Source organism: Euwallacea similis, chromosome 4 (genome assembly GCF_039881205.1).
Source record: "Euwallacea similis isolate ESF13 chromosome 4, ESF131.1, whole genome shotgun sequence".
In the NCBI taxonomy this organism is placed as follows: domain Eukaryota; kingdom Metazoa; phylum Arthropoda; class Insecta; order Coleoptera; family Curculionidae; genus Euwallacea; species Euwallacea similis.
In genome coordinates this window covers 4,890,372-4,906,471 of record NC_089612.1, presented here as the reverse complement: position 1 = coordinate 4,906,471, position 16,100 = coordinate 4,890,372, and the positions used below count along the sequence as shown (strand labels likewise).

Here is a 16,100-nt window from a genome sequence, read left to right as displayed (position 1 = left end):
TTTCATGTTTCTTACTTTTTCTATTAAATATTTGATTTTTGCAGAAAATCTTATTTGATTAAATAAAATATCCCAAAGAATAAAAACACAAATTTCATTTTATTTATTACAAAATCAACCATGATGCTTCAAAATCAAAACTAAATAAATAAAAATTGGTTAAAGATTAACTTCTACAAATAACATGAGTCTCCAAATACGAAAACACTTCTTTGCTCAGTGGTACATCTTTTAAATACCCAGCAAAGCATTTACATACATTAAAGAGACTTCTTTTAACAGCTGCAGTTACGGCTCCTTTCATCTTGCAATTGAAATTGTCATATCCCACCATTTTTCTTGTCAAAGCAGGAACTTTATTTAGCTTATCCAGGCTTTGCTTCAAGCTCACCAAACTAGTAATTATTGCCGGAAGATCTTTTTGCACCACCCCAAACTTATCTTCTTCTAGGGATGTGGTGACAAGTTCTGCAATTCCTTGTGAAGTCCATATAATCAAATTTCCATTAGCTAGGCATTTACGTATGTTAGCTTGTGGCAATTCCCCAAACATAAAGTTTATTCCAGTCACCACTTTAATAACATTCCATGTGGCAGTAATACGAGTGCATACATTTAAAAATATCCTGTTAGGAAATGAAAATTCTGCCACAGGACTTTTAGACACATCCACATCATAATTATAATTGTCATGATCAACTAGAGCCATATTTCTCAGGTTTCTAAATCGATCAGGTCTTTGAATCAGAGGCGCTTGAATCACCTGAGGTTTCATCTGCTTCTCTGGCAAGTCAATGGTCTTGTTCAGCAGTTGGGTGTATTCACTAAACAGTTTCAAAATGTTCTCCACCAGCAAATTCCAATTGTGAGGATGCCCTCCTGGGACAGATATAGAGAAAAGCACTTGCCGTCTTATTGGAGACCACTGTGCCAACAAGTAGAGATCAAGGCAGGCCAAATTCTGGACTATCGGCCATTCAGAGTTAGTTATACTTTCCTGAAGAGTCAGACTGTTAGAAGGGTGTTTAACTAGGGGGAATTGCACTGGTTCTGTTAGAAACAAGTTGAAGTAGAATCTCATTAAACTCATGTTAGTGTAATAGAGCGTTCCAAAGAACCACAAGCGAAAATATATAAAAATGTTGGATTGCACTTCATAATCAATAAGTCCAAACATGGTTTTAAAGGTCGTTTTCAGAGTAAATCCATAAAAGTAATAAAAACTTATAAACACAATGCAGGGCCAAAATGACTGGATCACAGACTCTTTTATAAGAGGCATCAACTGGCTTTTTAACTGCAAGAATTTTCTTTGATGTATCACTGGAAAAGCTAAATTTTTCTCAGCCATACATATCTTCACAAAATAATACAATCCTATCCATAAACCACTCAATATAAGGAAAAAACTTCCCTCATTTAGGCAGTAAACTTGTCCCATACAGAGTTCAGTCAAATTTTCATAAGGGCTTCTGGATATGGATAAATATAACCAAATTAACATTGCCCCTACACCAACATGAAGAAGTAGTAACACAAAATTATGGACCGAAAATGCTGCAAGAAACTTTTGGAATCTTGTTGAACTGTAAGATGGTTTCATTTTGTAGTCTTTGGCACATGTTATGCTTTGAGCGAATATTATGGTAATAAACGGTATAATGAAGACTCTAGTGTTGGCCGAAGTCATAGTATGTAATGCTGCTAGAAGCCATTCCATGGGATGTAAAACACTGATATTGGCAAAAAACACGTACAATTGCAGGATGATAAACTGTGATAATACACTTGAAATTACTGCATAAGACAACTTCTGAAGAAGCAAGTCTTTATAGGTAACAGTCTGTGGGGCACCTGTTAGGTTAGGATACATTTTCATTATATTCCTCCCAGGAATATGACTAAACTTTAAGAACAATGTTTCATTGGTTTGAGGCACTAATTCTATTTCGCAAATGTAAATGTTAAGTTTGTTATTTAAATGTTTTAACTCTTTGAGAAATTTCCGTTGCGATATGAACTTTTCGAAAATGTTTCATGTTTTTATTCATATGACATTGACAATTAAATCATAGCAGAAAAATGTTTGTCAAAATAATATAGCAACATCGCAATAAGTGTCGAATATGTATTAACAAAGGAATTTCAAATTAATTTCACAACAAAATTAAGCTTAATGGTATTTTAAACGTTCCACTTGCAGGATGATATCCAGGGATGTTAAAAAATAAAACAAATAATATTAGTAAAATATAAATAAAATAAAAAATACCTCTTAAAAACAAACACCTTTGCCATTTGCTTAATCTAGATTGTTTATATTATGTTACTTATTTATGCGTTGTTGGGCGATTATAATTTGCTGCATTGTTGCCTTTCTGTGTCATGGCTTCTAATGGAATATACTTAGTATGTATGTGACATTCATGTCAGCAATATTAACTTTGACAATACTCGATACTCGTTTGTGATTTTCGCGGCATGTTCGGCAAAATCCACCAATTTTAACATTTTTGTTATTTTTATTTTTATTTCAGCTTTTATGTTATTAGACAAGCATAAAAAATTTAAACATACACCATGAAATGCACAATACCCGAGATTTCGTGGCATAACACAGAGCCAGTGTTTTCGGTAGATATTTATCCAGAAAATGACCAGTTTTACAGGTTAGCCTCAGGAGGTGGCGATTATCATGTTTTGGTAAGTTTCACCCTTAATTTTCACTCAAGTCTAAATAAAAGTTTCACATTTCATGCTAAAATATTTATTTAACTTTTCAAAACTTAAAAGCCAGAGATCCAATACCTAAAATCACCATACTAATATAAAATTTCTTGCTGACCAATTTCTTATTCAGATATGGCAGTTAAATATAGCTCAGACTGGAGCAGTAAATCAAAATTTAATATGTGATCTTACAACGCACCAGAGATCTGTTAACTGTGTCAAATGGTCCAATTGTGGGAAATATTTAGCATCAGGAGATGATGATGCTAATATCATCATCTGGAAGCTTAAAAAGGATACTGCCTCCTTAGTTGAAGGTAAGATATATCATCTTGATATTAAGAGAAACTGAGAGAGACTACTGAAATTTATAATTTTAAATAGGTGACAATGGTGACAAAGAAACGTGGATCATTCACAAAATTTTAAGGGGACATAAGGAAGACATCTATGATATATGTTGGTCAGTTGATAGCTCTAAGATTTTGTCTGGAAGTGTTGATAATACAGCTATTTTATGGGATGTAAATAATGGGAAAATGGATCATATATTGTCTGATCACAAAGGGTTTGTTCAGGTTAGAATTTAAAACTAATGTTGAAAGAGAGTTTAAGGTCTTTTATCTTTACGCTTAGGGAGTTGCTTGGGACCCACAAAATCAATTTATTGCCACAATTAGCACTGATCGTATTTGTAGATTGTTTGACACTGCAGGGAAAAAGGTTAAAGCTCGAATTCATAAAGGCAAAATCTCTGCAGGTATTATTTATTATTCATAGATCTCATATCACACCTCATATCTATTCTAAGCAGTTCCAGAAGGACATTTTCTTAGAGACAAGGAGGTCAAATATTTCCATGATGACACATTTAAATCTTTCTTTAGAAGACTGAAATTTACACCTGATGGTTCATTATTAATAGTCCCATCTGGCTACTTGGAAACTGAGAACTGCAAAACTGCCCTTAATGCCACTTTAGTTTTCACCATGGATGAGTTTAATTCGTAAGTAAGCCACTCCTAGGAAACATCATAAAACAATTGTTCCTTTTTAGACCTGTAGCCATACTTCCCATACCAAAGCATAGTAGCACAGTGGTATGCTGCTGCCCTGTTTTATTTGAGCTACGAGAAAATGGCCCGGACCCTGTAATAAAACTGCCTTATCGCATGATTTTTGCTGTGGGCACTGATCATAACATTATTTTATATGACACCCAGCAAAAGTTGCCCATTGCGAGATTCCAAGACATCCACTACACTCGTTTAACGGACCTCTGCTGGTCCTATGATGGGTTGCTATTAATAGCATCATCTACTGATGGATTTTGTAGCTTAATCACCTTTAAATTGGATGAACTTGGAGTGCCTTGGAAACAGGCCAAGAGTGAATGTGTGGATGATCCTATGGATGTTAGTGAGTGTACATAAGCAAAATCGCTTGTGCACGCATGTATATAGCTCCCAGAGGAATTATTGTAATGTTGGTTGTCTAAAATGGATGTTCTTCGTTCTAAATTTTCCTTTTTTTTTTAGAGTCTTCATTGTCCAGTCTCAGAAAGTTGATTCTCCCCTAAGATAACAAACTGGTATCATTCACCTTATGTGTTACGTGAACATTTTCATGCTTCGCCAACAATTCTCCACACCCACTCACATCTATTGGATTCTCCACAAATTCTCTTTTGGCTTCCTTCCAACGCATGAATGTAAAATATTTTCAACAATGACAATTTTTCCGTAAATTTATGACTTCTAACACATAAAAAGTACCAAGTATTAAGATTATAATGAAAATGTTTGTTTATTTACTTAGAAGATGCTAGTTTTTTTATCTTTCGCGTATGATGGGTGTGCAAAAAGGTGTGTGATATAAATTAAAATTCTAATAAATAATTTATAAATATTTTTCTATTTTTGACAAATAAAATTACAGTTTTCTTAATTAAAACCGGTGATTAAACGCGTTTCATTTCGCAATTGTTTACTTGATGAAAGTAGGTAGGTAATTTTTCATAGTAACTGAAATTCTAAAAGTAGGTACGTGGTAGAGCTTGAATATGTTTAAACGTATCAATTGTCCTATAATTTTTTGGTTTTACAGTAAAAAAAAAACACGTGTGAAACTCCTTAGAGAATGCTATTTTATGTATTTCGTATCACTGGGACACCGCTGGGCCCCTCTCGTCACATAAAATGATGTATTTTCTAATTGGTTTCATAAGCAGCTATTGTTTATAAAGAAGTAGATGGATAAACTGACTGAACCAGAAATTTGAAGCTCCAGTCTGCGAACTTCGAAGTTGGTGTAAAATCAGCAGACTTCATAAAGAAATTTTCAGTATATCACCTTAAGGTTTGGCCACGCATCCCTGATACGGGCACTGGTCGAGTGCGAGATGAGTGACCAACGAGAATCGTTCCGGTTTCACTCCGTATATGTCAAGATCACATTCTCACGAGCTTGGTAGTCGCGTTCCCCGTGTCGTCATACTGTTAAGCTTTTCAAGAGTATCTTTCTAGAGTGCTGTTAGGAAGAATATTCTCAAATTTCAGTAATACTGATTTGTCCATTGTGGCAATGGTATTAGAAGACGAGCATAGAAAGGAACACGAACGTATCTCATATTCGTGATAGGTCTCGTCGATGTGAGGCCAAAAACATTCAAATTCCTGTATTCTCTTTTGAACGGGCGTCGTGCGTGGGCCGTCGAACACTCGTCTCGCGCCCAGCCCCTGCCTGTATCGCAGATGTGAGGCCGGACCTTTAAGGGCCCTGCGAAGAAAAAAAAACGTGAATGGGTTATATGTAACAGCATTTGTGGGCCATCTAGCCATGATAATTAGAATTGAGCACATATATTAGGCTTGCATATCAGAGATTTTCCAATGCAAGTCCTATTGTTGCATGTAAGACGATAGAGGGAGCGACACACGAACGGTTTTCTGAATTTTTTTACGGTTACACATTTTATAAATAAATTTCTAGTAATCATTGGTACACAACGGGAACACAAAATATATCAGTGACAGTCAAATATATTTTGGTGCCGATTCGTAATATTTAAATTAACAACGAAAACAACCCGAAAAACGTAACTAGTACCGTTATTCACTTCATCTGCCGTCCCCCGCAGAAGTTTGGCAACATTGTCGGCGCTCTAGTTTTCAGTTAGTGGCGTTTCGTTGCGCAACTGTCGACTCTAAAATAATAAAAAATAAATATAAATAAAAGATCAAAGTCGGTACAACATGCATTTTGTGAATTACTCATATTTTATGTAACCGGTGGTGAGAAGTGCACGTTGCTTATAGAAGACAGAAGCCCTAAACCCATGAAATCGTTAAAAATGTGGTGCAACATCAGCTGGAGGCCATTTTGTTCATAAATTGTCATAAAGATGGAAATAGACTTTTTTCACTCGATTTTCTACCGTTTCCTTGCGTTATTTTTCTGAAGAAATGTTAAATCTACCCTGACAGGTTAGTGCCATAGGTAGTTCTATACGATTTATCTGAATTTAACTCTTTTAGTTTATAATAAATTGGTTGTTAACTTCTTCTGAAGATATGCAATATGGCGCATGCATTCTTGACTCTTTAGCGCCAATTTTTAAAAACTTACTACTGAAACGTTTCTATCTCAAATTAGACTAAGACCTTTTATATAGAAGAAAAGCTTTTAACTAGCTTATTAACTACACATTGGAAATTGTCATAGATCTACTAAATATTAAGGCTTTAAATGCTTTTTACAGACTTCTCTATTAGTTTACCATTCTAGCTATTGCTATTGAAATTAAATGAGCTTTGTTTATTTATTCTAAGTGTCAGTTGTTAACTATATAATGCCTATACATAGTTAATTCAGATTTAGTCTTCTTTACTTAAATGAGTTCTTTAAAGTCAAATTGCAAGGAATACAATCCATACCTATTTTTTTTCATAAGGAACTAAATGTGAAAACTAAAAATCACATTCCATTTTTTTGGGGCAAGTTTCAAGTGCCATTTATATAAGCTTTTATCTCCTGTCATCTCCAAGTCTCCTTTTGGCCATCCTTAAATTGGGCAAAATGCTCAAATAAACATGTATTCTGGTTTCCCTTTTCAGATAAATTTGTTATTAATAATCATTATTAGTAGCATTATGTTCATTTTTTAGAATGGCAGCTAATGATGGTGCCACAACTGAACTTTTTACTGGGTGGTCTTCAGTTGTACACCAGCCTGAAGATGAACCTGAAGAGTCAGACTTACCTTCCACTGTCGATATTGGAGCACTTAGTGCTGAGCCTCCACAGCTGAGCCAAAATCAAAATGAAGTTGATAGTGACTCAGAAAGTGAAGATTCTGAAGCAGATTCTAGTGTAAGTAATGGTGGAAGAAATTTAAAACTTAATTTATTTTTAGTGGGTGTCTCTGAGAGATAGGTCATCCTTATTAAACTATTTTATTTGTTGTTTGCACCCTGTATAAAATTTTCATTGCAGAAAAAACGTTTTGGTGTGTGTTCTTTGCCTAACTCATTCTCTTTATTATATAGTTATTTCAGCAAATATCTTTCATCTGTGAGAAAACAATTAGAAATAATTATATAAAACCTTATATTTTTCTCCATATCCATTCTCCATCAAAGTCTTGATTAAACATAGTAAGAATATAGAGGAGATTTCATTTGAAATTAAAGTATTGATGTTGATTCTGATTAATGTGAATTGATTAATTGATCGGTAGTTTTTGTAGAGTAGTAAATGTAATAGGAAAGTGCCCTTGAGTTCACCACCTCTCAGAGACACCTGGTATATAAAAAAAATGATTCACTTTCATGGTAGACGGTCTCTAAATCGATTTTAAGAAAATGCTTTCTCCCAACTTTTATCTTTAACCAAGCCCAGTGCAAATTCAACTCAAACCCAGTATACTCTGTTTGGGTTGCAATGTTGCAACTCAAACAATCCACCTCAACTTGCCTAATGCGTCAAATTTAGTGCCTTTTATTGTAATGGAGACGTCTTTAATGAGCGCATACAGCGTTCTTCTTGATTTGTATTCTGAGGCCAATATAAAGGATCCAGCTATTTTATATCTTTTAACAAAAACGAAAATAGAAAGCAGATGAAATGTTTATTTACGTGACACAAGTACCCATGGAAAATACAACGTATGTCAAGAATTTCCTGCAGATGCCTATAGAAAAAATTTTTGGCTTACAAAACCAGTTTATACAAATCCATGAGCTGATAAAAGAAAGTATAACTAGTAGAGAATACAACGCTCAAAGACAAAATGGTACAGAAGAAAAATTATGTGTCTGTCTAAGGTAAGGTGATATTTTATTTATCATTCCTTTAATTAAAACAGACGTGTTGCTAGGTGATACCTGTTGCATTAGTTTGTCCCCATATTTTGCTCTTTCTTTGCAGTTTCCAAGGAACTCCTGAATTGCAGGCCACAGGACTTTTTTTTTAAGAAACGAAGCAAAGTTTTGTTTGTTTTTTTCTTGCTCATATGAATGTCATCAGTCTTTTCGTTTTGCTATAAAAGTTGAGCATCTTTATTTATTTGTCCATCCCGTAACGTCCACTTTTTTCTTTTGCCTTCAACTTGTCTGCCTATGACAATTTCTGAGTTTTCCCCATTTAACTTTTACAACAATAACTAAATATTAGACCGTTAGATATTACATATGGAAAATCGTATAATAATTATTTTAATTATTACTGTAGAAAATACCTATTTTTTGTTTAATCACTTTTAGGTACTTGTCAACTGAAGATATGTTCAAAAGTATAGCATGGGTTATACACTGGGAGAAAGGACTGTGTGGGAAATTGCTTCTCAAGTGTACAAAGCTATTTGACGTAGTTTCGAACTTATTTATATACCAACACTAAAGGGGCAGGTTTATAACTGCTTTGGATCGATAGATGATAAACGTGTGTCTGTTAGAAAACTACTTCGTAATGACTCACAATTTTTTACAACAAAGAATTCTATTTCATTGTTCTAATGATCATCGTCGATGCTCACTATCGATTCATAATAATTGACGTAGGTTCTATGGGTAAATTTAGTGACGAAAACTTTTTTCTTATCACAAATTTAAGAAAATATTTAAGCCACAAATCTATTGAGGTGCTAAAACTGATATCGTTACCCGGTCAAGAGGAAACTACACCCAATATGTTTATTGGGGATGAGGATTTTCCATTATCGTCTTATTTAAAGACGGCATATCTGAAAATAATAGCAATAGGAAAGTCAAGTTTACAACTACAAGATATCTCAAAGATTACTACCACCGGAAAGTGTATGCTGTACTTTTTTTTGGCTTTTGAATGCTTCGAAGTTAGAGACCGTTGATTATGTTGGAAAGGCGACACCAATGCTTACGGTTATTTGAATCAACAGCATCGGATGAGGAAAATAAACAAATATTGAACAACAGCCCTCCATAAATTGACTTTGCTTCTTTATCAAGAATGTCAAGGAAAACATTTCCTATTGGAGAGAGGTTTGAAAACTGTTTTAATAGTGCACGATAATTTTTTGAATGGCAAAGGAAGTCCATTCAAAGAGGGAAGTACTCAAGCATGAATCGGGAATTATGATATTAATAATTTTAATTGTTTATTAAAATTTAATTGTGAATGTCATTGTAAAATCACTAAGGTAACACAATTTTTTTGTAAGTAATTATAATAATATATACTTATGGTTAAAAATATTTATGTTTTACTTTAAATTCTGCTCCAATTTTTCCTAAACTATCCTTCAGCATTGTTCTTATATAATCTGGTAGGCTTGTGTTATAAAACACAGGATATTCTTGTATTAGACAAATCAGCCTCTCGATGTCTATGTTGCTTGTAAAATCGGAAAAGAACAAGTCACAAGTGCTTCAAGTAACAAAAAAAAGGCTGACAATAGTTGGATGAGCTGGAAGCATCGTACATTATTTATAGAAAACTTTTATTTTGCAAAATTTTCCCAACGTTGGTTAACCGTGTGTTAGGTCTGTATTGGGGTGGACTGGGTTCAATTTGTACCCGGCTTTATACAACGTGCTATAAATTCAAAGCAATATGTGCCTGCCTTTTAAACCTTAAGAGATACAAGATCGATTAAATTAAGGTAAATTGTGCATTTTTGAACTGAATACAGTTCTGTTTTAGAACTTAAGATTAAACTGACTTAAAAAATCCCATCATTTTCATTATTATTGAAAATATGGTGAAATTTTACAAAATCAATTTTAGTTATTTGAAAGACGACCTAAGTTAGATTTATATATAAACATGATTTAAAAGACTATTTCTTTTAGATTTAAGCGTAGTGTATATTTTTTCAATATATGGTTAATATTTTCAGAACTCAGATGCCAGCGATGGGTCTCAAGAATCTTGCTCACATAGTGGTAGCTCGGACAGTGATAGTTCTTCAACCTCACAGGAATCTTCTTCGCGATCACCCAGCCCCGAGTTTTCGGTGACTAGTAGCCAAACCAATGGATTGAGGCTTACTATAGCTACAGTTCGAAAAAACAACAATAGTCCCATAAACACTGCAAAGAAGATTATTGAAGGGAATACGGTTTGTAAAAGTGAGATTAAGAAATCGAAAGATAGGAAGAAAAGCACCAGCAGCAGTAGTTCTAATTGTTCGAGTGATTCTGATGTGAGTGACGACTCTGATGATAAATGTGAAGTTAAAATACCCCGAAAACAGCAGCTTAATGCGGCTCGAAAAGCAGGAATCACTACCAAACTGCGACCGCCGTCACAGAATAATGGAAAAAATATGAAGGAACAAGATCGGGGAAAGCAAAGTCCTTTGGTGTTGAGAAACCGTATGGGTGTCCAGAAGGATTGTCCGGTGCCCAGATTGAAATTATCATCCAGCAGTAGCAGCGTTGGGAGTCATTCAAAAGACAAAGATCTTGGAAATAGAGAAAGGGACTTAAATAAAGCGCGTATTTCAATAGCCAATAGTAACACTAATAATCTCATACTTCCGAATATTGGTAAAGATCACAGCACTTTATTGTTGCCGAAATTGCGAAGCAGTAGCAGTGTTTCAAGTGGGCATTTTAGTAAAGAAAAAGATACCGGCAGTACTGTGATCGGTAAACTGCGCAGTTCAAGTAGTGTCGGTTTAAGTGTGAAAGAACATACACTAAAAGATAAAGAAATATCTAAAAGAGATATTGATCAAAAGGATTCCAGAGTTTTGGAGACTAATGGTAGTGGTAATGGAACAATTGGAGGGAATAGAGTGAAAGAGCATGACGGGAATTGTGAAGAAGCTACAAAAGAAAACGGGAAAGGCACTGAAGGAAAGGGCAGCAACAGGAGGAAAATTAGGCTAAAGAAGAAGTCGAAGAAGGTGAGTACAGTTTTTCTTTAACTTGTTTTGTGTATGCTTGTATAGATCTACGAATGTGTCCTATGTAGAAAAAGTCGATCTACCTGGTACAGGATGGCTCAAAATTAATGCTTTTACGATTAGACACTAAATACGTCTAAAGGATGTTTTTTTTTTTTAATAAGACACTCGTTATAATATCAAATACATTGAAAGACTATTAAATTTTCTTTAAAATGATGTATCATGTTCCTATACCTAAACCCTGATATGTCTCAAGTAAATTCTGTTTTGGTATCGCCTCTAAATGTTGGATTATTTTGGCATTTTGGCTGAAGGTTCTGGAACGTCATGATAGTTGAAAACAATTCAATTGTTGAAGCAGTTGTGAATAATCGTTTCCGCGTTTAACATTTCTACAGTGGCTCGAATCCAGGTTAGTGGCGCAGATAACAAATTAAGTTTTATGACGATGTGGTAAAATAAATGTATTATCCAACATTGTTATGTAACAATCGGCTTTTTTATATTTCCCATTTTGTCCATAAAGACGTCTTTTAAGGCTTAGAAAACGCACCAAACTCGGGTACATTTCTGACAAGGAAAGAAAATAATATCGACCTGGTTGTTTTTTTGGATACCGTTGTAGATATGTTTCCAAAGTAACTTGCACATTTCGATGCAAAGCGTAATAAACTTTTACTAATTTGGTAACTGTAGGTGACGTTAAGCTATATTCAGTTATCTTAATAAACAAATCCTAAATAGAAAATGTGAAAATGCACGATGATGGTTGCCTAAAATCAAAATATCGGATTTCAGATAAGACATTGTCACGTTGTAGAAGAAGAAAAGTTACAATAATTAAGTATTCACCATTGTCAATTCCCTATTAAAAAAACTGGAGAAAAATGAGAACGTTTCTCCAAAATTTCGAAAACGAGCATCAATCGCCATAGTGGATTAAACGACATTGATCTCCTTCGGTACTCGATGATGGATGCCCTAGTAGATTCATCCACCATGACGCCCCTGTATAAAATTCGACTCGATTTTTTTCATGGCTCCTTGTAATATCAACTCTATCGAGGAGATGATTTATTGCAAAAGGTGTATTAACTTTTGTTTGCAGTGCAGTATCTCGAAAAGGTAGGTTTTACAGGAAAACTTTAAATTTCAAATATTTTGGGAATTGAAAAAGGCATTCAAATGGTAGGAATAAAATAGACGTCTGCAGTGGAAGTTGGGGAGATAAATGTCTTTAAAAAAACAAGTTTTCAGTTTTTCCACGACTACTTGAAAATAATTCGTTTTAATGTCGGTTATCTGAAAACGAGCCAACGTATAGTTGCCATTGAAGTTCGTAGTTGTCGCCTTACTTTCTTCCCAAAATCGAGTCATACATACTAGTGATCGTCTCGAAAAATGAGTCGAAACTCATTTTTCTGCGCTATAAATATCTTCACATGTTCCATTACTTGACTTTGGTCTCAATTTGTCAATCGCACTGTAACCTTCTTCATGTTTACCATAAAGTAGTAGGTAAATTAGGAGCAACTTGTTTACAAATTAATTGTTGTTTGACTAATCGGATTTCTAGGCCGTTGATGTTTACATATTTTTCGCGAAAACGCGAAAAAATCCCCTCCGTAATCGCGAAACATCAATTTCAAGTTAAAAATAGCGGCAAACCGTCCTTGAAGCGAATCAGCCCAATGGATTGCCGAGAGAGTAGTTAGTACATAATTATTTAATGTAAATCCGGTTAACCATGCCGGCATTCATTTGTTTGTTGGTGTGCGTTAGTCGTTTGTTTCACTGGGCGGTCCCCATTCGCGACTCCTCGGTACCTGCTTGAGTGCTGCGATTTGCGCGGATGATAATGGACGTGGAAAGTGCCGGTAACTCGGATGCTAAATGCAAATGTTCCATTAAGAAAAAATCTTGGAAAATCAATGGTCAGCTCGAGTGGACATTTTAATGTTTCAAAACAGCAAGGGCTGCTCTAGTGCGTGACAAACTGTAGAACAAATAGGCGCATTAAAGTAAGGTGGTGAATGAAATTAACAACCTTCTTCGAACACCATACACGCTCACGCAAATAAGAGGGATAGTTTCGCCGGTCTCGTTTCTAAAGGTGATTCATTGGGCCTGAATAATATTACAAAGGGGAAAAACTGACTAGACACGTTTTTTTTGTTATGGGCTCAAACCTTTATCGGGTACGCACTTAGTATTATTCGTGGTTAGGTAAAATCCGCGCCGGGTCAATTAGATTAATAGGCGTGTAAGAAATGTAGTGATTTGGAGTCCTCAGTTCGATGATGGTGCGAATATTCGAGGAGATAGTGTCGAATTGTACAGGGTGCGGGTATGAGCAGGGAATATGGGAATATGTGAGTGATCTAGTAAAAACTTACGATGTCTCCCATTCCGGCGAACCGTCCGCAGTCCAGGAACATCAGCAGGCATATCATTCGGACGACTTGGAGGACGAGGGTTATGGAGACAATGCCGCTTACTATGAGGTTAATATCAAGGTATAGAGATTATTAAGAGAAACTTCCAGTAGGCGCTAAAATATAATGTCTGGCGTGTCTAGGATCAATTCGTCCTATAGCCAAATGTTTGATGAAATTGCTCAATCAACGCCCTACGTTCACGGTTGACCGCCTATCGCGAGGTTTTTTTAATGGTCATCTGTCATTAATTTGCTGCGCGGGGATTTAGGGCGCGAATTATTAAATGTTCATGAAATCGAGAGAAGGATGTTGGTTGACACATTAATGACCCTGAGCTGCACATAGGTGACACTTACACTCATATGCATTCGATAATGTTGTGAAAACAGGAAACTCGACCCGTATAACGTTTAATGCGTTAAAAACAAAACGTGTCCCTTAATATAATGTAACGAGCAGTAATTTATTCCGATGGTTGATCTCTCGTTGAAGTCAAGGTCAGCAGGTCTGTCGCTTCTGCTCCTGCGGAGATCGATGTCTCGGTCAATTGTTACTTTAAGCTGCTGCTAGTTATGCGGACGCCCCTGCAAGACCATCCTATCTTTCCCGTTGTTCAAACTTCCTGCCATTCCATTTCATTTGCCAAATTTTTTTGTCTTTGTCATGGAAATAACATGTTATTGTTTATTCTGGTTTAGCCACGACTGTGTCGAGGTAAACAACTGTTTTCATCGCATTCAGTGAGAAAGGAAATCTCGTATTTGTTTCGCAATATGCCAAATAAGCTACCACTTTGTCGATCTCAATAATGAATGTTATTTTCAGTTAAAAGCGAACTAACGTAAATTATCCGCAATAAAATTAATGCATTAATTTCAAGCTGGCGAATGAACAACACGTTTATATTAGATCATGTCGGATTTTTTAACTGGGACGTAAATGCCAGAAATAATTGTATGAGGCTATTGTGTTTTAATTTGGCGTCCATGCGTTGGTATGTATATGGTAATAATGACATTTTACCAACTGTTATATCATGCATTGTTGAAAATCTGTGCTATGAAAAATGTTTGCCGTTAATCTTAGGGTGTCTTATTGAAATATTTGTCGACGATATTTAGGAAATATAAAAGATATATTTTTAACCGGAACCAAACAACTTGATGGCAAATCTTTTAGAGGCTGTTCACCTCATGATCTCTTTTGAGATTTCAAATCGCGAACGTTTTTTTAACCGATCTTTTTAATGTTAGACCGGGTCATCGATTCCGCACAAGGTTACCATTCTTGACGATAATTTATGTTGATAATCTGTTTTACTAAACCTGTATAGGTTTCTTAGATTTTAACGCTAGAGGGAATTTAACACATTTTAAGACTATTTTGAATTACACAGGGTGACCTGGAAAAATTATACAATTGTCAGTTTTGATTTTTGAAATGGAACCACTCAGTCTTTTCTAATTGAATGATGTGTACAATTGTAGATATATTTTATGTATATTAGCTCCCTAAGCTTGATTATTTCTGAAAAATTTAAATATGAAATGACTTTAGGGCATAATACTTTATCGTCTGTGCGTAGGTACTTTTGTGTTGAAAGGTAGATTTTTTCTAATTTTGGTTATGTGATACGCGATTCCGTAGTGGCTACAACAATCATCGCCAGACTTACACTCCTTAAATTTTTTCTTTGGAGTTGTATTCTGTACACCGTACTACAATAAATCCATTTCTGTCGAAGCTTTTAAAGATAGAATAGTACTGGGATAAGCACGTTTCAGCCTAAAGTAGTGTCTAATGTCCAGCAAAAGTTTTCAACCCTCTAGGACACTATAGAACTGTAAACGTTCGTTATATTCAACAGTTGTCGACGTGTTTTGTGTTGGTAAATTCTGTCGTTAATATAACCCCAAAGAAAAAAAAATCTCATCAGTTCAAGTCTGGCGACCTTGTCGGCCACTCTATGATACTACGTTCCTCTTAATCAAAATTAGGTGTAGTTAAATTTCTTACAAGACCAAAACCACTTTTATTCTGCATATAAGTGATGACGTGATGAGGTCTAAATAAGTCCTATTTTAAATTGTAAATTTATTACCGTGGTTTTTCACTATCAAAGTTACCTTTTTTTTTTAAATAAATTATGCTCTTATTCGATGCTTCGTTTATAATCTAGGAAGCCGCGTTTTGGCGTTTTTTTATATTTATTCCGTAAAATGCAATTTAGTCGTCAAGCTCCCTTTTTTATTAAAATTACTCCATTACGGTTAAGAATTAATTACTATTTAATCAAACTTGAGATTTAGGGGATTTGAAACGACTTTCAGGCAGAAGGGATTATTGACTCAAGGACGCGCGCAAATTTGAACGAGTAAAACCTTCGCAACAAATATGTTGAAATTTCAAGGGTTCTCGGTGGTTCGATTAGGAACGTTCAAAATAATTGTCGGGCGCGTGGGTGGGTGTCCACGTGAACGAGAACGAGAACGAGAACGAGAAAAAGGTTTGCTAACGGAAAGATCTCCCGGATCAATCTA

General features: G+C 35.2%; 3 protein-coding genes and 1 long non-coding RNA gene across 9 annotated transcripts in view; 2 read left to right on the top strand and 2 right to left on the bottom strand.

Moving 5' to 3' along the window:
- Positions 1 to 82: 82 nt before the first annotated feature.
- Positions 83 to 2,031, bottom strand: LOC136408149 (nucleoporin Ndc1-like). The gene has a single exon (XM_066388989.1). It carries the CDS (start codon positions 1,877 to 1,879, stop codon positions 167 to 169), a length of 1,713 nt encoding a protein of 570 aa, XP_066245086.1. The 5' UTR covers positions 1,880 to 2,031; the 3' UTR covers positions 83 to 166.
- Positions 2,032 to 2,489: 458 nt separating this feature from the next.
- Caf1-105 (chromatin assembly factor 1, p105 subunit) lies at positions 2,490 to 4,619 on the top strand. Of its 3 annotated transcripts, XM_066389319.1 has the most exons (7): positions 2,490 to 2,703; positions 2,861 to 3,047; positions 3,115 to 3,308; positions 3,367 to 3,490; positions 3,542 to 3,737; positions 3,788 to 4,210; positions 4,269 to 4,619. In XM_066389319.1, the coding sequence occupies exons 1-6, from the start codon at positions 2,581 to 2,583 to the stop codon at positions 4,161 to 4,163; spliced, it is 1,200 nt and encodes a 399-aa protein (XP_066245416.1). In that variant the 5' UTR covers positions 2,490 to 2,580; the 3' UTR covers positions 4,164 to 4,210; positions 4,269 to 4,619. The 3 variants fall into 3 exon arrangements, with proteins under 3 accessions (XP_066245416.1, XP_066245417.1, XP_066245415.1); XM_066389320.1 differs by lacking the exon at positions 4,269 to 4,619 and having other exon boundaries at positions 3,545 to 3,737; positions 3,788 to 4,256; XM_066389318.1 differs by lacking the exon at positions 4,269 to 4,619 and having other exon boundaries at positions 3,788 to 4,256.
- A 1,136-nt stretch (positions 4,620 to 5,755) lies between these two features.
- LOC136408768 (uncharacterized) lies at positions 5,756 to 14,362 on the bottom strand. The gene is made up of 3 exons (XR_010752125.1): positions 13,917 to 14,362; positions 13,519 to 13,619; positions 5,756 to 5,935 (listed from the first exon to the last, which is right to left on the bottom strand). It is a non-coding gene; the product is annotated as an uncharacterized lncRNA (long non-coding RNA).
- ash1 (histone-lysine N-methyltransferase ash1) overlaps positions 5,930 to 16,100 on the top strand; it is a 27,865-nt gene continuing 17,694 nt past the window's right edge. For 2 of the 4 annotated variants that reach the window (XM_066389914.1, XM_066389913.1), the window contains exons 1-3: positions 5,930 to 6,215; positions 6,897 to 7,101; positions 10,106 to 11,119. In XM_066389914.1, coding sequence (XP_066246011.1) covers positions 6,898 to 7,101; positions 10,106 to 11,119 — 1,218 coding nt within the window. In that variant the 5' untranslated portion in view covers positions 5,930 to 6,215; position 6,897. Of the gene's footprint in view, positions 6,216 to 6,896; positions 7,102 to 10,105; positions 11,120 to 12,859; positions 13,639 to 16,100 lie in introns of those variants that run through there. The other 2 variants (XM_066389916.1, XM_066389915.1) reach the window with 2 other exon arrangements.

What these genes read in the sequence shown, in the direction of transcription:
- LOC136408149 (XM_066388989.1), bottom strand. Translation starts at nt 1,879, where the DNA reads ATGAAAATGTATCCTAACCTAACAGGTGCCCCACAGACTGTTACCTAT.
- Caf1-105 (XM_066389319.1), top strand. Translation starts at nt 2,581, where the DNA reads ATGAAATGCACAATACCCGAGATTTCGTGGCATAACACAGAGCCAGTG. An exon ending in ATCACAAAGGGTTTGTTCAG is followed by an intron (nt 3,309 to 3,366) that starts GTTAGAATTTAA and finishes CTTTACGCTTAG; the next exon opens with GGAGTTGCTTGGGACCCACA. An exon ending in ACCATGGATGAGTTTAATTC is followed by an intron (nt 3,738 to 3,787) that starts GTAAGTAAGCCA and finishes GTTCCTTTTTAG; the next exon opens with ACCTGTAGCCATACTTCCCA.